The following is a 23,515-nucleotide window of genomic DNA, read 5'->3' as shown; positions in this document are numbered from 1 at the left end:
CACACACACACACACACACACACACACACACACACACACACACACACACACACACACACACACACACACACACACACTACAGGACAGGAGACGGAACGAAAACGCTTGTTTGTCGATCATACATTCGGTGCTCCGTTTTTTGTGCGTCGAGGTACCTCCTGTCTCACTTTGCTGCTCGGCGTTCTCCCGTCTGTCGATCATGTATCCACAGCGGGTCCACAAGACGCCTTTTTCTCCGTGTGAGGAAAGCACCTTTCATTTTAATTACACGCTGAGACATCCCCTGTCCAGACGTACCAGCATTAAAAAAAAAGGTATTTCTGTGTATTCCGCAAATCGCGGCGTTTACACTGGATACAATAAGCCCCACGTAAAAAAAAAAAAGTATCTCAATTTGGAGAGCATCCCTGTAGCCTCCGAAACTGCACCCTCCGTTTGTGCTGCAAGATCTCGGAGGCCAAGAGTGCGACAGGCGCGCGCATGCTGCATACATTCCAGCCGTCCAACAGCTGCCGGAGCTACGCTATTTGCATGCCATGGATGAAATATTTTCCAAGCTGCGGCCTGTCGTAACATTGGAATATTGCCAATGATGCGCAGATCTTTATTAGCAGATTTTGTTAGCACTGCCAGTTTTGCATACCGAATTACGATATATGGAACCATGCCGCGCGATCCCCATGGCCTAACGAAGGAAAAGAATTAAATAACTATAACGTAAATTTCTAGAAATGTATGGTTACTACCATTCGCACAACGCCTTCGCTAATTATCGCACGTAATTCTCAACCTTGCACAAAACTGTACATTGTCTTAGACATGCAAGTTTGGAGAAATTAAGTGTCGTGTTATAGGAATGAAGTACATTGAAATGGTGGGATGGGTCACACTTATACGAATTTCTGCACATCAGCAGAATTGTTGTAGTGCTCACTTTACCTCCTTGGATTGATTGATTGGATGATTAATTCATTAATTAATTGGTTGGATGATTATTTGACTAACTGGATGATTATTTCTTTGATTGATTGATTGATTGATTGATTGATTGATTGATTGATTGATTGATTGATTGATTGATTGATTGATTGATTGATTGATTGGCTTCCCAAAACAGTGGGTTGCGGATAATTTTGGTCACCAGCATCCCGTGCGAGCACAGTATAAACGGATACTTTTGCATCGCCCGCGCACATCGGAATGAGACCGTTGCGCCAGGGAATCGTAACTGCGACCTCTTGCTTGGGAGAAAAACGCCGAGTCCCTGCAGGTGACGCTTTTAAAGCGGCTGCTTAATTTCGCTTCACAACTGTCAAACAATTAGATCGGGCGTTGCTGAAAAAAAAAAAAATCGTGCACTATACACACACGAAATGACGGTCTCAAATTTATTAGCGTCCACGTGCAGATACAATTCTGCGCATTGGGCAAAAAACAATAAATCCGACGACAAAGCGGGAAAGGCCGACTCGCTAAAAGAAGTGAGTCTTGCGACGCCCCAACCGCCTCGCAGCGACGTAGAGACAGACGACGAGCGCCGAGCAGAAGACAAGAACGCAGCCGGAGCCAAAGTACTGCTGCTTCCGGACCCCCCGCTGGTCGTCGTCGTCTTCCGCTTTTCTTCGCACGACGTCCGGCAACCACGGGTAACTTTCGGGACACGGTTTGCAGCCGACGAGCTGCCGGGTTTCGGGGATCGGCGCGTCGGGAAACGAGCACGAGTGGACCCGCGGACAAGGCCGGAACTCCGAGGCCCTCGAGCAACCGGCCTGCGCGTACTCGCCGACGGGCTTGGGGTCCCGCATGAAGCGCACCACTTCGGCCACGGTGACAACGAACACGTCGTCCATGGTGAGTAGCCAGTCGACGAAGGAGAGGTAACCCCGCCGGCGCCCCGGATTCCACAGCCAGGTTTCGTGGATGAACACCGGGAACGGAGCTCTGTTGGTGTGGTAGTACCGCTCGAAATTGGACCTGTGTGGAATCGTGTATAGAGTGGGTTAAAAGAAAATCTGCGTGAAACCCGTTGACGATGATCGTCAATGCAAGCGAATAGAAGGACACTTCTGCTGTGCACTTCATTAAAAGAGTGATACGGTTGAAGGCGTATATATGCGTGTTTCCTGAGAATGTTCAGATATATAGCGCGTGTTAGTTGTTTCATCGCGTAATCCCGTAGAGAACAGAGCCGTGAACCAGCACATTTGGAGCGGTATAGCATATAGGTGGTTATGCATACTATATGAGCAGGTTCGTTACATGTGTGTTTTCGCCAGCGGCACGAGCGACGGCTTGGTCGGCCCTCGCTGGCTCCCGAACGGACTTGAAGACAAGTCCCACTTGTCGAAACGTTGGCTATCCTGCTTTCACCTCGTTCTCGTTTCGCTCATCGTCTTGAATTTCCATCTCCCGCGCCCTCTCCGTGTTAGGCCTAAGCAAGCCGTTCAGGTTCATGTTTTCTTTCTTTTCTATGTTCAGCACGTGCACGCGCCCGTGCATGCGTGTCAGGCGCACCTGAGGAAATCCCGCGTGTCACAATTTATGCGCGTCACAATATAGTACATATATGTGCTGACGTCATCGCGGCCGCCATGTTCGGGTACACAAACCCGAACATATGGCGGCCGCGTTGACGATCACGTGGCGTCGACGACGTCCCGTGAAACGACTATCCGTAGCTCGCGTCATCGTGCACCTGAAGCACGTGCGCTGCAGGGGCACCGCGTGTGATGCCTGCATGTATGCACGTGAAGCCCGTCTCAAATGCATGCGTAAGTCTAAGCAAGTCGTTTGTAGGCTCATTTTTTTCTCTTCTATTTTCAGCACACCAGCCGGTGCGTGTCAGGCGCACCTGAGGAAATCCAGCGTGTCTTCCTCCGTGGTCGGCAGCGGAGTGCAGGCGTCAGGCATGGCGCAGCTGTTGCCGAGCGATCCGTCGCTGCGCGAGGTCGTCCGATAAAAGCTGTTGAGCGGCACCAGCCACAGGCCCCGGTGGCTACCGCTGGGACACGACGGTACCGTGCATCGCATCGCCAGGCCGTAGTCCAGCGTGTAGGGGAACACGGGCAGTTTGTCGGTCATCTTGATGTAGCTGCGCGTTTGAAGCAACGAACAAGCATATATGTGCAGCAGCTGCAGGCTTCGTCTCGAAGAACGATCGCATGCGTTTATTTAAAAAAAGGTGGTGTATGCCGTACGGAAAACTAAGCATTGCACTGCTGCTGCTGCCATGAAAGGGGAAACTGTCATGCACCCTAAAGTATATGACGCGGCAGTATACAAAAAGGTGCCGTTCTCCTCATTGTCAAATATTCCGCCGTATTGTCACATTACGTCATGTCCGCGTTCAACAGTATGTTCGTCGTTTATTCGGTAAAGTAGAGGAGGAAGACAGTGAAGTTAATGGTGGCTGCACTGTAATGCCCTAGCTGCACGAGGCGACAGACAGCTGATCATCGAACTGACGACAGCAGCGAACAATGGTTGTTCATGTTTACATAGAAGCTTTCATTCGTGTATTTATTTATTTACCTCAGTGTACGGTATGTAAATAATTTACTTCCTCCTCTCCCTGTCCCTTTCCTCCTTTCAACTCCACTCTCGCATGTTGACTGCCGCTCAGGTGTCTGCAGATGTACAGCTAGACAAATATACAGTGCGGTCTTCAAGTCAAAAAATTAAAGGCTCGACTTTCTGAATTGTTAACGCATTGCGGGAGCCTAGCGGCCGTGGCTCCGCATTCCGGATGGGCATCATGCGACTGTGTAAGAAGCCGGTACATGTATACTCACTCGGTGCAGACGGAAGAGTCGTAGACGAATCCGTTTTGCCGCATCATGCGGTACGCTTCTCCGTTGCCCGCCTCCAGGTAGGGCGCCCGCGCACCCACCATGTCCCGCTCGGGGATCAACGCGTAGTCGCGCAGCAGGTCGCGGTCACCCACGAACTCCGCCTCCCAGCTGGCGACGTCCAGCGTGCGCCAGTAGCTCAGGTTGTTGCGATGCCTGCATGCGGATCGACCATTCATCGGGAGAGCGTAGACCATAAGTGCCAGCAATGAGGTGGGGCATAATACTAGCCGGGGGTGCCATTCTGGAAATTGTCAAATTCCACCATGCTGTTGAATTCACCACCCTGTCAGCGATGATTGGCTCAATATGCCGCCATTACAGAATGCGACAATATGCCGGAATTCTACAATACAGAGTTTTAGCGCGCCTGGTATTCCTGTAAACGCAGGCGTAATGGGAGTTTTGCCGGATGGGTGGAGGCTTAAGCGTGAGCGGCCTGCACAGTGCAGCAACCTGTTGGCGCAGGGCTCAACCAAACGAATACAAAGCTAATATAGCTGTAAGAAAATGTACTCTACTGCTTGTGTAAATTTTCGGTAGCAGCATAATCGTGAACACGTTGTCTTTTGAAATGTCTAAAATGTTTTACACTTAATTGGTTACACCAATATTAGATCTGCGTTTGGTTGTTTGGGCTCTGCGCTACTAGGAGGCTTCACCATGCAGCCCGCTCACGTTTATGCCTCCGCCCATCCGGCAAGACGCCTAGGTATCCTGCGTTTACCAGAATACCGGACTCGCTAAATCTTTCTAATGTCCAGAACCACCACCCGGGTTACTGGAGACGCAGACGGCAGTAGCAGCGCTGTCAGCTCTGATTGGCTCAAAATGCCGCCATTACAGAATTCGACAACATGGCGGAATTCGACAATGTCCAACCGAATAGCACCCCGGGCTACCGGAGACGCATACTACAGTGGCAACGCTGGTAACGACATCCTTCGACGCTTTGTCGAAACGCAATTCGTCGTTTTTTGTGCTACATTATAGGTGTTCTCGTAGAAAAAACATAATAAAAGGAAGGCGACTTAGGTATTACGTCAGTGGCTACTATTTAGAAGAGCAGCTAGGTAGAATATGGTTGGTCACTGTAATAATATAACTTGCGTTTCATATGCTTAAACTGTGCGTCAAAAGATGGCGCTGCCAAAACGACTGCTCCCATCTACGCCTCCGGCAATCCGATACATTGGGTAAATGCCTGGTAAGACGTCACATGGAAAGCTAAAGCTCTAATAAATCTGATGCAATTTTGCGTTGCCATGTGCTTCTTCCTCTAAAAGTCAAAATTTAAATATAATATGCTTTATTTGGCTCTGGAGCAAATTATTATGCTTTAGAATATGGTTGAATGAGTCTCAACTGAATTTACAAAAGAAAAGCTTAATATTGCACAAGGAAGCCATTAAAATGCCACGTCTTTCAAAGTTGACTATGGTGCTTCAAATTTTCATGCTCTCAAAAAAAAATAATGCGAAGTTTGCTAGTGTAGAAAACATATGTATGAATTTCGCTTTCTATCCTCGTTTCATTGTCAAATGGTCTACTTCGGGTATCTCATTTAATAGAAACTACAATAAGTGAAAAGATTACGCGAATATACGTCACTCGTTAATATACGCACCACATAGACGCGTGCCTTGCTTTTTATTCTGTATTCGTTTGCAATATAACAAAATCCCAGCTATGATGTAGCTTCCTTTACAGAAGTAACGTGTTTCTGCTTTCCTGTTTTACTTTCATCATAATCATATGCGATACGTTTTTTGGTTGTTATATAATTACATTTCTGATGTCACAGTCTGTATTTGTGTATATATATATATATATAGATAAGATGTGAATAGTTGATGTGCACATTGATGCAACATTTAGTTTTTCTTATGGTGCAAACACTGTTTGTTTTGTATTGTGATGTGCTTTGTTTCTGTACCACTCATTAGCGCATCTTACGCACTGCTTTGCATTACTCGCCTTGTAGCGGCCACCTGGGCCACTGTCACGCTACTTCTACGAAATTCAGCTTAAGTATAGTCAGTCAGAAGTATCTGGTGAATAAAATGGCACTGAGTTGACTTAAAGCTAAAAACAATCGGTTCATACCTTGTACATTAAAATTTCGCAGCAAGCTAGCTCTATATACAGGAATTCGTTCGATCACGAGCCATTGAAAAAAAATTTGTCCGGTGGTCTCACATATGCCACTCACGAGTCGCCTGCAAATAATTAAACTGTCATTGTTTTCTGTCTGCACAAAATGTGTGCGCCGATGTTTGACCCGGTGGGTATCCTTCGCCAGTGACGTGGATTCATCTGCCTAAAGCTTGGCACTCGGGCTGACTGTACACTGTACAAATAATTAAATAAAAGAAAGGATTACAGCTGCTGCGTTTCGACGCAATGTTAAGACCAATCCACCAATCATACTTACACATGACACACTGCAATAATACGACAGCAAAAAAGGTACATATGTGATCGCCGCAAGCAAGGCCGAAAGAGGACACAGCATAATAATTGCGATGAACACCAGATATCATGGATGGAAATGGAAAAAAAAAGACTAATAGAGAATGCCACGCGACAATATCGAACCCTAGTCACAGAAAAGACTCAGAGCCCTTCCACTATGTGAAGATGCAAGACCAGCGAAGCTGTATCGCTCACTAGCTATATGAAAGGGCCCCCTCAACACGTCTGGCCATTTTGAGCTGACAGGCGCAGAGCATACATTGCACGATAACGATCGTGTCTGCAAAGTATTACATCGCTACGCGTCGCGGAAATGCCTGAAATTTCAATCCGAATGACGGTTTCCCTCTCCACTTGCGGAGAATCCGGCCGGAGAGGGACGGTGACGTAGTCGGGCTCCTGCGCCTACGTAATCGTGTGCGCAGTGTGACGTCGCTCGTGGTGACACGTGACTTCGAGAATTACTCAATAATAATAATAATAATATTTGGGGTTTTACGTGCCAAAACCACTTTCTGATTATGAGGCACGCCGTAGTGGAGGACTCCGGAAATTTTGACCACCTGGGGTTCTTTAACGTGCACCTAAATCTAAGCACACGGGTGTTTTCGCATTTCGCCCCCATCGAAATGCGGCCGCCGTGGCCGGGATTCGATCCCGCGACCTCGTGCTCAGCAGCCCAACACCACAGCCACTGAGCAACCACGGCGGGTGAGAATGACTCAAGACAACATCTGTTGTCAGTGTGATCTGTTGCCTGAATTGACGAGTTGAAGTTCAGAGAAGTAATAAAATACACAAACGGAATGTCTGCGTGTTTTTTGTTTGTTTATTTCGCACCGAAGCAAGAGAGATCTACTTTCGCTTCGCCTGCTTGTCCCCACGGTCGTGCGGTCACGTGCGCAGGTATCGAAACTGTGCCATTTTCTACCGCGTTCCAGCGCGCGATCACGCTCTGCGATCCGCTTGTTCTGCCTCAGTAGTCGTGTGGCACTGAATTACAGCGCTAGCCATGTGTTGTGTGCACAGCCAACACCACCTAGATAGCACAAGGCCTCTTTACTCCGATCCATGACGTCACGCTACCTGGCCCGAAATTTCTATTTACAAGGCTGGCGTGATGAAAGCGGTGACGTCAAAATCACTGTTGCCTACTCGGGAGCATCCCCATTAGATTGTATGGCAGTCGGGCCAGGTAGCATGACGTCATGGATCGAAGTGAAAAGGCCTTGTGCTATCTAGGTGGCATTGGCACAGCGCGCAAACTCGTGCGCTGCGCGAAACGAGACATCACAACTGCTCGCGCGCAACGCCGTGAGCTAAAATACGCACGCCGCAACAAAAGAAAAAAAAAACGCGGGGAGAAAAAAAAATTAAAGTGGGACCTGCGAGGTAACGCGTCACGCTGTCCTCGAGGCCCGAGGAGAATGCAGGGAAGGAATTTCCCTTGCTGAGGCTAGACGGGGCGAGTGGAGAGAGTGTTTCGCTATGCAGTGGAGCTCGCCTTCTGAAATCATGAGTTCGCGGCACTGAAATATTTCTATCTCGGCTATTATTGAGCCGATCTGAAAAATTTTTGGTGCAGAACGCTCCCTAGAGGACACGTAACAACTTCTTCCAGCGTGTAACCAACGTTTTCTACGAGGCCTGGTGAGGGGCCCTTCAAGCGAAGCGAGAAGCTCGTTTGGACCTTTCCATAATGTGTCATGTATACAGTACCGTTTGAAGCCCCCTTGGTGTTGCCACTTTAGCCTTGCTAAACCTCTGATTACCCGTGACCCACCTCAAAAGCACTGCAGGAACTACAGCGCTTAGCTTTCGACAGAATGGACGTAGATAGAAGCGGGAAACGAAATAGGCGACGTCAACGACGTTTCGGTAGGGCGGGGCCCCAGGGCCCTCTGACGCGCTCTGGGGGACGCGAAATTTCCCAGGCATGCTTGATTGTGGCGCGAAATACATTTCGAGAAAAAAGGGATTTCTGAAGCTCCCTGGGGGACGACGCAACAATGCCCGTGAACCCCCGCAAAAGCATTGCAGGAGCAGCCGCGCTAGCCTCCCTCCGTGCTCACCGCAACAGCAACAACAGTCCAGGGAGGACTGTCGTTAGCGATGTCCTGTGTCTCTGTCATGTCCCAGTCATCTTGAATTGCGCTAAAGGCTTTGCCATTATGAGTAAACCGTACCAACTAGCCCAAGAATCAGCCTTGTTAAAGAAGGGGTAGAGAGAGAGAGAGAGAGAGACAGAGAGGCAGGGAATGAGTAAAACCGGACCCCGTCCCGACGTAGTCGGGAAACGGTTCACCAACCTTATCCCTCTCGTGGCAGTTCACCTAACGTGACACGGGAGACGTCGTCAGAAAGCATTGCTCATTCGGGCTCCCTTCAGCAAAGGAATGAGTGAATAACTGAGACATCTCTCTGTGTGTACTACGTTGACAAGCACAAGTTGTGCAGGCAAGGTATAACGTTAACATGAAATCACGACTGTCGTATGCCCTCAACATCACCGCCAAATACCGACATTGCGTGGGAGCTGCATCCACACACACGAGCACGCGCGTGCGCGCGCGCGCGCGCACACACACACACACGCACACACACACGCACACGCACACGCACACGAGCACACACACACGTACACACACACACACACGTACACACACGTACACACACACGTACACACACACACACACACACACACACACACAAGGAGGTGGTACAACCAATGGTACACACGACTCACGTGATCGAGTGGATCGCGATCTCGCTGCCCACGCTGTGCAGCTCGTGCACGAGCGAGAAGTCGGTGTCCTTGGCCGACACGAAGAACGTGGCGGCCAAGTTGCAGCCGTTGGCTCGATTCCGGCGCCTTCCTGGGTCGAGCAGCTGGCGGTAGAAGTCTATGTTCTGCTCCTTGACCGCGTCGTCGAACGTCAGCATGACGAACTGGGGCATGCTGCTGGCGCTCAGGTTCGCCGGCGGTCGCGTGCCCAAGCAGAAGCAGTTGTCGCGCAAGCTGCACACGCTGGGGTCGCACGGGGTCGCAGATTCCGCGACAGAGGTTTCCCAGGCCCACGGCACGATGAAGAGGAGGCTTAACACGTACCTCGTCATGGCTCTAGCTCTCCCCTTCCGAGTCTCCGACGATCACTTAATTTGTAGCGGGGAATTGTGCCTGTCAGTATTCAGACCAACTGAGCAGAAGTATGCACAAGTTGTGCAGGTTCTGTAAGCCTGCAGGAACCTTGGAACCACAATGACCTTCTGCTCGCTTCTATAACAGCAGCTGTTGCGTAAAGCATTCGCATGTATGTATACTCAGCGTAACTTAACAGACGTACAGGCACATTCAAATTCGCAGGCTTACGAGACGGTATTGGCACTTCGCAGTATAGTCTATACCTTGGGACCCCGCGGTGGCGTAACTGCTCGGTTTTACCACTAGACCACGGGGAAATTGCAACCGGATATCACGTGACATTAGGAGCACCTGCCTGACTGCATCAATATAAACGTGCACCCACTATAGTGAAACGGAATCCGCTGCGTGCGTTATGTATAGTGTACATGTTCTGTACGGATGACGCGCAGTGAACAGCAAGCGCCCCGTCGCCAACAGCTGGCGTATAGCGCGATCTTTACGCGGCCGATGCACTGCCGCGTCGTCAGTGCGTGGCCGCTATCCCTTCTGGTACCGTCTTTGCCGCATGCCTGCTAAAATGACTGAAGGCTAATCAGCGTGCCGTTCAGGTAAACAGCAGGCGACAAACGACGAGTCGCGAGTTGACTCCTACAACTGATCGAACAATTTGAATAAAGCCAGCCGCGGGTATGTATAATAATAATATTTGGGGTTTTACGTGCCAAAACCACTTTCTGATTATGAGGCACGCCGTAGTGGAGGACTCCGGAAATTTTGACCACCTGGGGTTCTTTAACGTGCACCTAAATCTAAGCACACGAGTGTTTTCGCATTTCGCCCCCATCGGAATGCGGCCGCCGTGGCCGGGATTCGATCCCGCGACCTCGTGCTCAGCAGCCCAACACCATAGCCACTGAGCAACCACGGCGGGTCGGGTATGTATGTATGTATGTATGTATGTATGTATGTATGTATGTATGTATGTATGTATGTATGTATGTATGTATGTATGTATGTATGTATGTATGTATGTATGTATGTATGTATGTATGTATGTATGTATGTATGCATGTATGTATGCATGTATGTATGCATGTACGCATGTATGCATGTATGCATGTATGTATGTATGTATGTATAGACGGACGGTATGAGCGCCCCCTTTGGAATGGGGCGGAGGGTTGAGCCACCAAGTCCTTGCTGTTATGTTGCCTAATGTCCTACCTAGGTTAAAGAAGAAAAAAAAAATACCGCGATGAATTCCCATAACAAGATTTTCTGACCACCTATTGAGAACTTTGTTTTTGCACGTCTCCGTTTTTTGTCGTTTCCCTACTTTTCTTCCACCAATTTTCCAATCGCCTCTTACTAATCTCTATTGCGGACATGTTTACTTTTCCCCTGCTCTCGCTGAACCCAAGAGATGCAAGGAGGCCAGTGGTGCCTAAATCGACCGCTGGGCAGATGTCCTCACATTCTAATAAAACATGCTCCATTGTTTCCCTAGCTTTACGGATAGCAAACACATGGTTCTTCTTCCTTCTTATATCTCGCTCTGTAGGTGCGTGTTCTGAAGCATCCCGGTCTTGCTTCGAAAAGTAATGAGCTTCCGTTTGAGTCACCATAAATTGTTTTTTTCCTGATTTCGTTTTTTTCCCTCTTAAGTAGTTACTCATGGCCCAGATCGCGATCAAAATCGTACTGGTGACACCGGTGACACCAATGTACCTGCTTTATATTCGCGATCGAGCCAAATCCGGAAAATCCTTTTCTATCGTGGTTGGCTTCCTTCCACGAGTGCACTAAGTAGCCAATCACGACCGAGAAATTTGACCGAGCTCGATGGAGATCGAAAGTGTCCCCTGTGACACCCGTATTGCACTCGATGCAGTAAGTACCACGCTAAAAAAAAAAGCACGAGCCATTCCACTCTGTGAAGTTTAATCACTAACGAAGCTTGTTCTGCACGCGACACAGCGCTGAAACAGAACTTTGAACGAAGGTACGAACAAATTTACCTTGATATTTCTATACATTCGCGTGGACAACGGGACAGCCGCAACGAGGAGCCGGAGGAAACTATAGACACGTATGGACATATCGACGGCCAAACTATAGACACGTATGGACATATCGACGACACCGCCGCCACGGGAGAGCGGAAGGAAAGGAGATACGCAAGCGCTTGGAACGCCGACAAAGAAGGGGCGGTTCGAACTTAAGACATGGCCGGCGCGGGTCAAAGTGTAGTATCTGTTCTTGTCAGCTTAATATCTGGTACGGGTGCTATTCGGACCCAAGATGTTAAACTTACTTTTGCAAATTGGCGGACTGCTTGAAGCTTGCTGCACCTCCGCGGCGGATTACCCGGTATTGCACTATCTCTGGGATCGACCCACGGTTTTTGCACACGCGGAACAAAATGCACGGAACCCTAGCCATAAACAGCTTGGCAGTAAAAAAAAAAAAAAAAAGAATCTAGAGTGCTTGCCTGTGGCCTTCGAGACTGCTGCGCTCCGTTTGTGCGAGCAGATCTCGGAGGCCAGCAGTGCGACAGGTGCGCGCATAATTCCAGACATCCAACAGCTACCGGAGCTACGCTCTTGTGCATGTCAAGGACGAAATATTTTCCAAGCTGCGGGCTGTCGCAATATTGGATTATTACCAGTGATGCGCAGATCTTTATTAGCACGTTTTGTTAGTATACTGCCAGTTTTGGATACCGAACTACGATATGATATGGAACCATGTTGCCACCCGCATGGGCTGACGAACAAAATAAATTAAACAACAGCTACTTACCATTTGCACAATGCCTTCGCTAATTACCACTTCTTTTTAACCTTCGGCACAAAACTATACTTTCTTCTTGGAGAAACACAGTTTGTGCACCGAGAATAGTCGAATGAATGACACCTAATCGAATTTCGGCACATCAGAATGTAAATTCGTAGAGCTCACTCCGCCTTACGTTCGTTCGCTTTGTTCGTTGAGTGATTGATGTCGCAAAACAATGGGCTACGGATAAGTTCGACCACGACCATCCCGGGCGAGCAAAGAATAAACGGACGCTTTTGCATCTCACGCATCGGAATGAGACCGTCGTGGCAGGGGATCGAAACAGCGACTTCGTGCTTAGCAGCAGAACGCTGTCGCAGATGACGTTTTTCAGAGTGGCTGCCAGTGGCGTAGCTAGGTCACGTGGCACCCGGGGCCCTTAGGTCTTCTGTCACCCCCCCCCCCCCGCTGGGTGTAGCCGGTGGAAAGAGGGGTGTCTTCAGACGTATATGACACCCCCCCCCTCCCTCACTGGCCCCTTGCACCCGGGGCCCGCGGCCCCCCGGCCCCCCCCTGTTGCTACGCCACTGGTGGCTGCTTTTTCGCTTCCCATCGAGAAACCATTGCATGAGGTGTCATTGAAAAAAAAAAAAAACCGTGCACTACACATACACGAAATGACGGTCTCAAATTTATTACCGTCGACGGATACACAATTCCGTGCATCGGGTGGAAACAAGAAAACCGACGGCAAAGCGGGAAAGGCCGATTCGCTAAAAGCAGTGAGTCTTACGACGCCCGAACCGCCTCGCAGCAACGTAGAGACAGACGACGAGCGCCGAGCAGAAGACAAGAACGCAGCCGGAGCCAAAGTACTGCTGCTTCCGGACCACCCGCTGGTCGTCGTCGTCTTCCGCTTTTCTTCGTACGACGTCCCGCAACCACGGGTAACTTTCGGGACACGGTTTGCAGCCGACGAGCTGCCGGGTTTCGGGGATCGGCGCGTCGGGAAACGAGCACGAGTGGACCCGCGGACAGCGGCGGAACTCCGAGGCCCTCGAGCAACCGGCCTGCGCGTACTCGCCGAGGGGTTTGGGGTGCCGCATGAAGCGCACCACTTCGGCCACGGTGACAACGAAAACGTCGTCCATGGTGAGGAGCCAGTCGACGAAGGAAAGGTAACCCCGCCGGCGCCCCGGATTCCACAGCCAGGTTTCGTGGATGAACACCGGGAACGGAGTTCTGTTGGTGTGGTAGTACCGTTCGAAATTTGACCTGTGTGGAATCGCATAGAGTGGGTTAAAAAAAAAATGTGCGCGAAACGCGTCGACGATGATCGTCAATGTAAGCGAACAGACTAACGCCTCTAGGAAGCTGTGCCCTTCACTAAAAGAACGATACGGTTGAAGGCGTATACGTTTGTTCTTTGAGAATGTTAAGGTGTATAGGGCGTGTTAATTGTTTCATTGCGTAATTATGTAGAGAACAGAGCCATTAACCGGTACATTTGTAGCGGTATTGTGGGCGAGCTCCACCACTGGATAAGCTGGCGCCACCGTCGGCGTGACGTAGCGTGAGGGATCGCGTGGACACAGCGGCCGCGTCGGCTGCTTCGGAAGCGCCAAAGCGAGCTGAAAACGAAAGTCCCACCTGCGATGCGGTTCTGATTAAGTGGTGCGGTTTTCCCGCCTTGGGTGTCTGCTTGACAACATTTGAAAGCACTGTAATAGGTAGTGGCTGACTTTGGAGGCGTGCAGCATGGTAGGCTACTTCTCGGTGCCGCAGAGCCGGACGTACGCAACGGAGCCCGGTCTCAGCCTTATTCACACGTAGCCGCAAAGCAAGGAGCTGCGTTAAGCTTGGCTGGCGAAACTTAGCACCGGGAGACAGCCGCCGGTTACAACTCGAGTGTGCAGCAAGCACAGACGCGAGGAAGATTTCTAATACAGCGTCGGGGCTGCGTTGTTCGGTGAGCAGCACAAAGCGCGCACTGAGACACTTGTCCCGGCGCTGTCCGGCTAATGTCATGAAGTTTTGGTCTATGAACTTGTTGATGCTAGATACTGGCAAGTTCACAGTAATGGAAAGGAAACCATAAAAAGCACATAAAAAGAGGCATGACATATGCTCACGCTTGTGTAGCACCAAACAAAGAAATGTACTGGATTAAATAAAGGAAGCAGCAGGTAATTGCTCGCTGAGAAGACCGATAAACATACAGTGCTAGGTAACTTGAGAAATAATGGTCCCTAGAAAAAAAAAAAGGTTCAATCATCGCGACGGGACCTGCCAAGTCGCCCCGGTAGGTGTCGAATTTCGTAGCTATAACGAAATTATTTTTGAACAGCTCTGACAGTTTCCACGCAACGAGGGTTGCTTGTGTGCTGTCGAATGCTCATATGCTTGTAAAAAGCTCACGGCACGATGCGAAAACGTTCTCGCAGCGAAAGGGAAACATCTTGCGCGTACATAGATGCAGGCGCGCAGTCGGTCGTCACGAACCCGTGCGATCGCAGCATTGAGTCCTCATTCTGTTATACTCGATTTAGTTATACAGACAGCCCACTATAAGAACATACTTCACATGATTTGCTCGCAGAGTTTGCCAACCTTTCACGCAAGATGCCGCTTCGGTAGACTCCATCACGGCGACAGCACGCAGTGGAGTTCACTGTACGTATTCGGTAAAGAGATAGCATCTATATACGATTCTGTGCTTTCAGTTTGCCCAATATTATTATTTCGGCAGTGAAAAACTTCCCTCGTTTTGCGAGTACTTACAGAAATGTCCAGGAGGGCTGCCGCGTGGTGTTTTTATTGTGCGCCGTAAGCGAAACCTGCCAGGAGCGCGCCGCGCGATCCCTCATACTACGCAAGGGAGGCGCTTCCGACAGATGGCGACTCTGTAAGTCCTCGCCCCCAATATTGATAATCCGCTGAAGAATGGTCACCGCCAAAAAGCATTAGGATTCACACGCGTCAGAATACGATATATACGTGCTGATGTCATCGCGGCCGCCACGTTCGTGGTATACAAGCCCGAACATGGCGGCCGCGATGACGATCACGTGGCGCGTGCGTGACGTCACGTGAAACGACTATCTGTAACCCGAGCTGGAGCCATCGTGAACCTGAAGCACGTGCGCTGCGGGGGCACCGCGTGTGATGACTGGATGAAGGCCTGTCTCAAATCCATGCCTAAGCAAGTCACTTAGGCTCACTTTTTTTTTCATTTCTATTTTCAGAACACGCGCCCGTACGTGTCAAGCGCACCTGAGGAAATCCAGCGTGTCGTCTTCCGTGGTCGGCTGCGGAGTGCAAGTGTCGGGCATGGCGCAGCTGCTGCCGAACGAGCGCCATCTGTCGCCGTGCAGGATGGTCCGATAGAAACTGTTGAGCGGCACCAGCCACAGGCCCGGGTGGCTACCGCTGGGACACGACGGCACCGTGCATGGCATCGCCAGGCCGTAGTCCAGCGTGTAGGGGAAGAAGGGAAGCTTGTCGGTCTTGTTCATGTAGCTGCGCGTTTGAAAGAACGATTATGCATGCATATGCTGCAGGCTTCGTCACGAAGAACGAGTGCACGCGTTTATTTAAAGAAGGGATGTATGCCGTATGGCAAACAAAGCACTGCCGCTGCTGTCACGATAGGCAAAACTGTCATGCACCCTCAAGTTTATGTAGTAGTTTATGTACACGAACGTTAGCCTTCGCTTCACCGAGTACAAGATGGCTTTTTTAGTAGTAGTAGTATAGTAGTAGTAGTGGACGTTTTAGTAGTGTTTGATCCGCACCGATGGCACCGGCTGTTGGAACCTCAGTGCTGACGCCCGTTATTGCAACTGGGTCGCAAGCCCCAAGGGTAGCGTAGGCCTGGCGGCCTGGGGCACACTGGAAGCATCCGAAGGTCCCAGCAAAGCATGAGGCGACTGCTAACAGAACAACTTGTTTATTCTAGCATCGCAAAGAGCGGGCGGTCAGGTCGACCGAAGTAGAGAGACGGGAGAGCACGTTACTCAACAGCAGAAATCGGAGCCTCTCTCCTGGCGTCCGGGGGCAGCTGCTCTTATACTCTCGGAGTTGAGAGCAAGAGGGAAGGTCATGAGACGACACCACGTGACAGCGGCGACGGACGGACTGATAGACACGTTGGGACAAGGAGGTGACGCATCAGCCGGGCCGGCGCCGGACAGACCTCCTCGCTTCACACTGGGGGAGCTCCTCTCCCCGGCTGCCGCGCTTTGACAAGCGTGGGCACACACACACACACACGCACACACAAAGACACGTGGCACTGAACATGCCGGGACGCGCTCGGCGGGGCGCGCTCGCGGCCGCTCCGAACGGGCCAAAATGTCCGCCGCTTGGAACGAAGCTCCGGCGTACGTTGCATCCGCGCTGGCTTTACCGCGCGTCGTAGGCGAAACGTAACAGTAGCAGTAGTAATTGTTTCGGCGGCACTCGAAAACATTTTCAAGTTACAAAAATTAACGGCTCGGCTTTTTCTTAGTTGTTAACCGCCGATCGCGCTACGGAAATCTGGCGGCCGTGGCAGATCTGCACACCGGATGGGCGCGACGCCATTGTGAAAACAGTCGGTGTATGTATACTCACTCGATGCAGACGGAAGAGTCGTAGACGAATCCGTTCTGCCGCATCATGCGGTACGCTTCCCCGTTGCCCGCCTCCAGGTAGGGCGCCCGCGCTCCCACCATGTCCCGCTCGGGAATCAACGCGTAGTCGCGCAGCAGGTCGCGGTCGCCCACGAACTCCGCCTCCCAGCCGGCGACGTCCAGCGTGCGCCAGTAGCTAAGGTTGTAGCGGTGCCTGCGGGCGTAGCCCATTGATCGGGAGAGGGTAAACTACAAGTGCGAGCAATGCGGCGGGGCCGATTTTGTAACCAATACCGGGGGTGCCATTCTGGAAATTGTCAAATTCCACCGTGCTGTCGAATTCACCACCATGTCAGCTCTGATTGGCTCAAAAAGCCGCCATTACAGGATTCGACAATATACCGGAATTCTACAACAGAGTTTTAACGTGTCCGGTATTCCGGTAAACGCAGGCGTACTGGGCGTTTTGCCGGATGAGTGGAGGCTTAAACGCGAGTCACTGCATGGTGCAGCCACTCGCGTTTAGAGCTCAACCAGGCGAACACAAAACTAATATGGATAACCAAATGTACTCTGCTGCTTGCGTAAATTTTCGGTAGCAGCACAATTGTGAACACTGTCTTTTGAAATGTCGAATATTTCACACTTGGTTACGCCAATATTAGGTGCGTTTTGCTGGTTGGGCTCTGCGCCACCAGTAGGCTGCACCATGCAGCACGCTCACGTTTATGCCTCCGCCCATACGGCAAAACAGCCAGTTAGCCTGCGTTTACCCGAATACGGACACGCTAAATATTTCTAATGTCCAGAAGCGGCCCTCGGGTTACTGGAGACGCAGACGGCAGTAGCAACGCTGGCAGCGACATCCATCGGCACACAGTCAAAACACAATGCGTTAGAGAAACGTTTTTGTGCTACGTAATAAGTGTTCTCGTCGAAGAGAAATATTAAAATGAGCACGAGTATGCGATTACGTCGCTGCCTACTATTTAAAGCAGCAGCCGTGTAGATATATATGGTTGGTCAGTGTAATATATTTGTACCCTATGCTTAAACTGTGCGCCACAAGATGGCACCATCAAAACGACTGCTCCCGTCTACGTCTCCGGTAACGCGGAGTCGTGGACGTATCAAAAGCTAAAGCTAATAAATTTGGCGCAATTTCGCCTTGCTGTGCACTTCTTCCTCTAGAGGGATCGACATTTAGGCGAGTTGGTACTGGTTGAACATATGGAAGGGCGGGGCTAGACGAGGAAGACAGAAACACACCAGCCTGTCTTGTGTGCTGTCCTGTGTGTTCCTGCCTTCCGTCTTCGTCGTCGCCGCCCCTTCAAGACTTCTTCCTCTAAAGGTCAAAATTCTGATATGTTTCCTTTGGCTCTCGACTATATGACTATGGCTTAGTATGGTTAACTAAGTCTCGACCGAATTTACAATAAAAAAAGATGTTTAATATTGCAGAAGAAAGTCATTCTAATGCCACGTCTTTCAAACTTGACTATACGGTGCTTCCACTTTTCATGCTTGCCAAGAAATGCAACGTACTATAGCGTAGAAAATGTATGTACGAATTTCGCTTTCTATCCCCGTTTCATTGTCCAATTGTCAACTTCGGGTATTTCTTTTAATAGAAACGACAATAATTAAAAACCTTACACGAATATACGTTCGTAATTACACGCCACATAGACGCATGGTTTGTTTTTTATTCCGTTTTCGTGTGCGATATAACAAAATACCAGCTACGACAGCTTCCTTTACAGAAGCAACATGCTTTCTTATCTCCCTTTTACTTTCATCAAATGCTACAAGATATTGTGTACAGCATAATAATTGCATAAACACCAGAGATTACGGAGGAAGGAAAAAGACTAGGAGGGAGCATCCTATGACAATATTGAAGCCTAATCATAAATATATATATAAATATGTAAATGAAGGACTTATGGGGAAAAGTCGCAGTTTCGCCCGAAAGGCGAAGCATCGATAGCGATAGCAAATTAGCAGACAGCTTTACGAAATAAGTATATTTGTTTTATAGGCCGTACGTGTAAACTTGGAAACATTCCCTTACTAACTAAATTAACAAGCGTGGTGTCAGCCCGAACAAGCAAACATGACCTCACGACACTCGACGACCGCGGACACTCGCTGTCAAAACGCGTGAGGAAACGCGGCAGCAGGAGCGAGCGATGTGACCTTCGTGCTGTACTGAGCCTTTACGCGAAGCAGTTTGCTCTATAGAAACTAGATGGCGCTTTCTGTTCGGCGCCGCACGCCGACTTAACTACAGTACATGAATACGAAATAATTACCGCTTCCACCTTGCTTCTGTGCAATCAGCTGTCGGAAATGCGACTGAGTTTTCGCTAACGCACTGTGCCCCAATCATGCTGGATTGAATCATGTGGATTTAAGACGTGTGCAGTAGTTGGCTACAAAAACAGTCACTGGTATATTATGGAGATGGGTGAGTGGCCAAGCTCGCGGACCACTGCTGCAACTGTCTGTACCTGTTACTGGCACTTCGAGATGTATACGGCTTTCCTCGAGGATACAGAAACTTTAAAAAAGTACTTCAGCCCCGGTACGTCGGCAAGAGCGAGTACCATTCGTTAAACAATGACACGAGGAGTCGCGCCGCTTCCTTTCACAGTAAGTTGCGCGCACAGTATCAACACACATCTACCCCAACTGGCACGGAAGCTTAACGCCGACTCTATCGATAGTCAACGTGTCAGTGAGTGAATGGGCGCACACTTGAATATATGCGCACCATATACGCGCAATAAATGGCGGACTACACCGATAGCGCACAAAAGGTCGAAGCTGAATGTTTCCTGACGGTCTACAAGAGTGAGTTACTAGCGATAATACATATTCGCTATACAAGGTATTACAATGCACAAAACGGCTACGCTTCAAGCCTTGCGCACAGCGAGAACAAATCTATCGAAACTGAGTGTACACCCGCGAGCGATTAGGCAGAAATAATCAGATGTTGACCGCACCAAGGAAATTTACTGAGTCAGAAATGTGACAAGCTGTTGCTTCAAAATATTTGCCAAATACAGGACCAAGGGCAAAATACACTAATCCTGATTCATGAGCGGAAAGTTCGGATAGCTTGGAATATATATTCAGCCTCGCTTTTAAAACAAGCACCATATATCTACGCTGCTTTCGCCGTTTGGACATGTCTTAATCAGCTTCCAAAGCGCTTTTGCACGTTCTTTGAAGCTGTGGCCAAAGCTTCGTGTTGCCCACCCAGTCGGCGTCTACGATATCTCCCGAAACAGAGGTTTGCTAAGCCGCAGCGGCGTCATTCACACCCATCGTATAAACGCGGAGGCAACGGAGGCAGTTCAGGCAAGCATGCAATGGACTCGTCACCGCCTGATCAAACATGACAGCGCTCGCGGATCATATCGCTTCGACGCGAACTGAGCGCCGAGTACACAGCACGCACGAAGGTATGAGCCGTCTACAGATCGCGTTCAAGAAAAGGCGCGCGCCACGACGGCGCAAAGTACACAGTTGCTGCCCGAGTAGAGCGCTGCTCCCCCTCCTTCCTGCGTTGCCTCCAGTGGCGTAGCTAGGTCACGTGGCACCCGGGGCCCTTAGGTCTTCTGTCACGCCCCCTCCCCCCCCCCCCCCCCACTGGGTGTAGCCGGCGGAAAGAGGGGTGTCTTCAGACGTATATGACAACCCCCCCCCCCTCCCTCACTGGCCCCTTGCACCCGGGGCCCACGGCCCCCCGGCTGCTACGCCACTGGTTGCCTCCCCGCTTTTCTCCCTTGTGCGAGCGAGATTCAGCCGCCATCGTCGGTTCCCCTTGCGCGCCGTCGCGAAATACGCAGTTGCTGTCGGAGAACAACACCGCCTCCCTCCCTCGGCCTATATCGCGCGACGAAAGACGGCGCGTTTCCTCCCAGATTTCATCCTTTGCGCGCGCCAGATTAGGCCGCCGATCGTCCGCTCCCCTCGCGCACTTTCACTCGCACACACAGCATACGGCGCGCGGCAACGGTGCTACCGCCCTTGGACATCATACGGGACATCACGGCGACGGCGACAACAAAAATTCGCCTGGACTGTCTATATAATTGCTATCGCAATAATAGGCCCTCGCCACGTGATATGTAGGCAAGCGGCAATTTCCAACCGCCGAGCACGCGGGGAGGATGTAGAGCCAAATGGCGAGTGTGAGGGCCTATTTCGCGGTATAGTCAACGCGCAGACAGTCCTCTTAGGGAGGTAGACGCTGTGCTAGAGGAGGTTGCATGGTTTACCGCCCTCCTTCATTGGCATACTCCTTCCTTGGTTGTCCCCCTTCTCCCACGTGTATAATGCAAAGAGGTGGTACAACGAACGGTATGCACGACTCACGTGATCGAGTGGATCGCGATCTCGCTGCCCACGCTGTGCAGCTCGTGCACGAGCGAGTAGTCGGTGTAGCCGGCCGACACGAAGAACGTGGCGGCCAAGTTGCAGCCGTTGGCCCGGTTCCGGCGCCTTCCCGGGCCGAGCAGCTGGCGGTAGAAGTCCATGTTCTGCTCGTTGACCGCGTCGTCGAACGTCAGCATGACGAACTGGGGCATGCTGCTGGCGCTCAGGTTCGCCGGCGGTCGCGTGCCCAAGCAGAAGCAGTTGTCGCGCAAGCTGCACACGCTGGGGTCGCACGGGGTCTCAACTCCCGCGACAGCGGTTTCCCAGACACACGGCACGATGAAGAGGAGGCTTAGCACGTACCTCCTCATGGCTCTAGCTCTCCCCTTCCGAGTCCCCGACGATCACTTAATTTGCAGCGGGGAATTGTACCTGTGAGTATTCAGTCCAACTGAGCATGCACAGGTTCTGCAGGTTCTGTAAGCCTGCAGGTTCGACAGGACGGCCGAGTATGATATATACCTTAGGATCACAGTGACGTTCTGCTCGCCCGTATAACTGCAGTTGCTGCGGAAAGCGTTCGCATGTATATATACTCAGCGCGACTTAACAGAGGCAAAGGCGCTTTCGAATTTGCAGGCTTACGAGGCGCGGTATCGGCACTTCGCAGTATATAGCCTCGTGGGTCCGCGCGGTGACGTATCTGCTCGGTTTTCCCGCGACCAAGGGCAAACTGCAACCGCATAACACGAGATATATCGGAACACTTGCCTGCATCGGCATGAACGTGCACCCACCAGTGAAACGGTATCAGCGGCGTGCGTTTTATATACACGTGTGTTCTGTACACATGACGCGCAGTGAACAGCTGGCGTGGCGCGGTCTTCACGCGGGCAACTGCGCGTGTCGTCAGCGCATAGCCGCTAACTTCCGGTGCCGCCTTCCGGTGCCGTTCGTGCCAGCTAAAATGACTGACGGCTAATCAGCGTGCCGTTCAGGTAAACAGCAGGCTGCTAGCGGCTAGTCTGACTCCTATGTATAGCTACACGTACAATTTTAAAACAGACCCAACCGCGGATCCGTCTGAAATAACATATATGCACCCCGTCATATTAGTATATATCTTTAACCTACACCGTGCTTTCTAGCGATAGTGGTAGAAACGTAGGAAATGGAATCTGGAATAGAAATATAGAATCTCAGCGTCAAACAAACGATCGGACATGTTAAGTATTCATGCTAAAAGCCTGTATTATGTAGCTAAGACCCCATCGTTATAGAGAATGAAGCAGGACACTGAGCATACCTAGTCAAGAGTGTGCTGAACTGGGCTGGTTGGTGCATGTCGAAGGGAATCGAACCGCGCTGGTCTCTGTCGTGTACATGCTGGCCATGCTCCATGCTGGCCGTGACATGGCGTGCGCAGTTGTACTACATATTTGTGTAGAACGTAGAAACTTGGTAGAAACGCTTGCATCGAGATAAGCATTGGCTAGAAGGCATCGAGAATGCGCAACCTTCCCCACAAAATGGGATTCCCCTCCCCCCCCCCTCTCTGCTCGCTAGACTTTGATCTGGCGATGTTGTTTTTGGGTGGAAAGCTTAATGTAGCATCGACCGTAACCCTTCCACAGCGGTATTCCGAAACAGTCGGCGGTTCCTTACGTTCCCAGCATGCATAAGCGAGACTCTTGCGCGTATCATGCGGCATATGGTGTGCAAATAGACTGCGTGTCCTCAAGGACCATGCGTCCTCACACCGGGCACGTGCGTCCCAACTTGAAAAAGAAAAGGGTCTGGCTACGCTGCTTGCGGTGATTTCTCTGTATGACCCTACTTAACATTAAAAACGACGGGCAACAGCGAGCGTCACACGTTCTCATTAACGCTCGTCCGAATCAACGACGTCTATCGACGTTCCGTATATAACGAACCTTCTCTGGTCGCAACACTGCTCCCAACCAAATTATGTTTCGAGTTGACGTTTGCGTACACGCGTATGCGCCGTCTGCTCTCGGCTCTAGGGTTGCCACCTGGCCGGGTTGCCCTTTATGGTGCCAGCTGCCGGTTCGACACCCTCACCGACACGGCATTTGCTTGTTTTCTGGTTCCCGGCACATTATCACCACTACATCGCATGTGACTTGTCCGGCGCTCGTACACAATACTGAATTGTTGCAAGCGGATTCATTCTTACTTCCTAATAACGTTCCACTGTCGTGATTTCCGATGAAGAGGACGCACATTTCTGAAGTTGTCAGCCAACT

The 23,515-nt window shown here is 50.6% G+C and overlaps 1 protein-coding gene and 1 pseudogene across 4 annotated transcripts; one reads left to right on the top strand and one right to left on the bottom strand.

The window, feature by feature from the left end:
- Positions 1–1,374: 1,374 nt before the first annotated feature.
- On the bottom strand, positions 1,375–22,694 carry LOC139060834 (chitin deacetylase 8-like). 4 transcript variants are annotated; one of them, XM_070540064.1, is made up of 5 exons: positions 22,555–22,690; positions 21,249–22,426; positions 16,861–17,073; positions 15,520–15,765; positions 1,375–1,974 (listed from the first exon to the last, which is right to left on the bottom strand). In XM_070540064.1, the coding sequence occupies exons 2-5, from the start codon at positions 21,617–21,619 to the stop codon at positions 1,473–1,475; spliced, it is 1,332 nt and encodes a 443-aa protein (XP_070396165.1). In that variant the 5' UTR covers positions 21,620–22,426; positions 22,555–22,690; the 3' UTR covers positions 1,375–1,472. The 4 variants fall into 4 exon arrangements, with proteins under 4 accessions (XP_070396165.1, XP_070396166.1, XP_070396164.1 ...); XM_070540063.1 differs by lacking the exon at positions 1,375–1,974 and adding an exon at positions 12,925–13,521 and having other exon boundaries at positions 22,555–22,689; XM_070540065.1 differs by lacking the exons at positions 15,520–15,765; positions 16,861–17,073; positions 21,249–22,426; positions 22,555–22,690 and adding exons at positions 2,852–3,091; positions 3,792–4,004; positions 9,070–9,631.
- On the top strand, positions 11,694–11,872 carry LOC139047150 (U2 spliceosomal RNA; annotated as a pseudogene).
- Positions 22,695–23,515: the final 821 nt, after the last annotated feature.

This window comes from Dermacentor albipictus, chromosome 6 (genome assembly GCF_038994185.2).
Source record: "Dermacentor albipictus isolate Rhodes 1998 colony chromosome 6, USDA_Dalb.pri_finalv2, whole genome shotgun sequence".
Lineage (NCBI taxonomy): Eukaryota > Metazoa > Arthropoda > Arachnida > Ixodida > Ixodidae > Dermacentor > Dermacentor albipictus.
This window is presented reverse-complemented; position numbering and strand designations above follow the sequence as displayed.

Excerpts from the sequence above, each read along its gene's own strand:
- LOC139060834 (XM_070540064.1), bottom strand. The coding sequence starts at position 21,619 with ATGAGGAGGTACGTGCTAAGCCTCCTCTTCATCGTGCCGTGTGTCTGG. Across the intron at positions 15,766-16,860 it reads GACTCTTCCGTCTGCATCGA|CTACATGAACAAGACCGACA; the intron begins GTGAGTATACAT and ends TCAAACGCGCAG. Across the intron at positions 1,975-15,519 it reads GACACGCTGGATTTCCTCAG|GTCCAATTTCGAGCGGTACT; the intron begins GTGCGCTTGACA and ends GATTCCACACAG.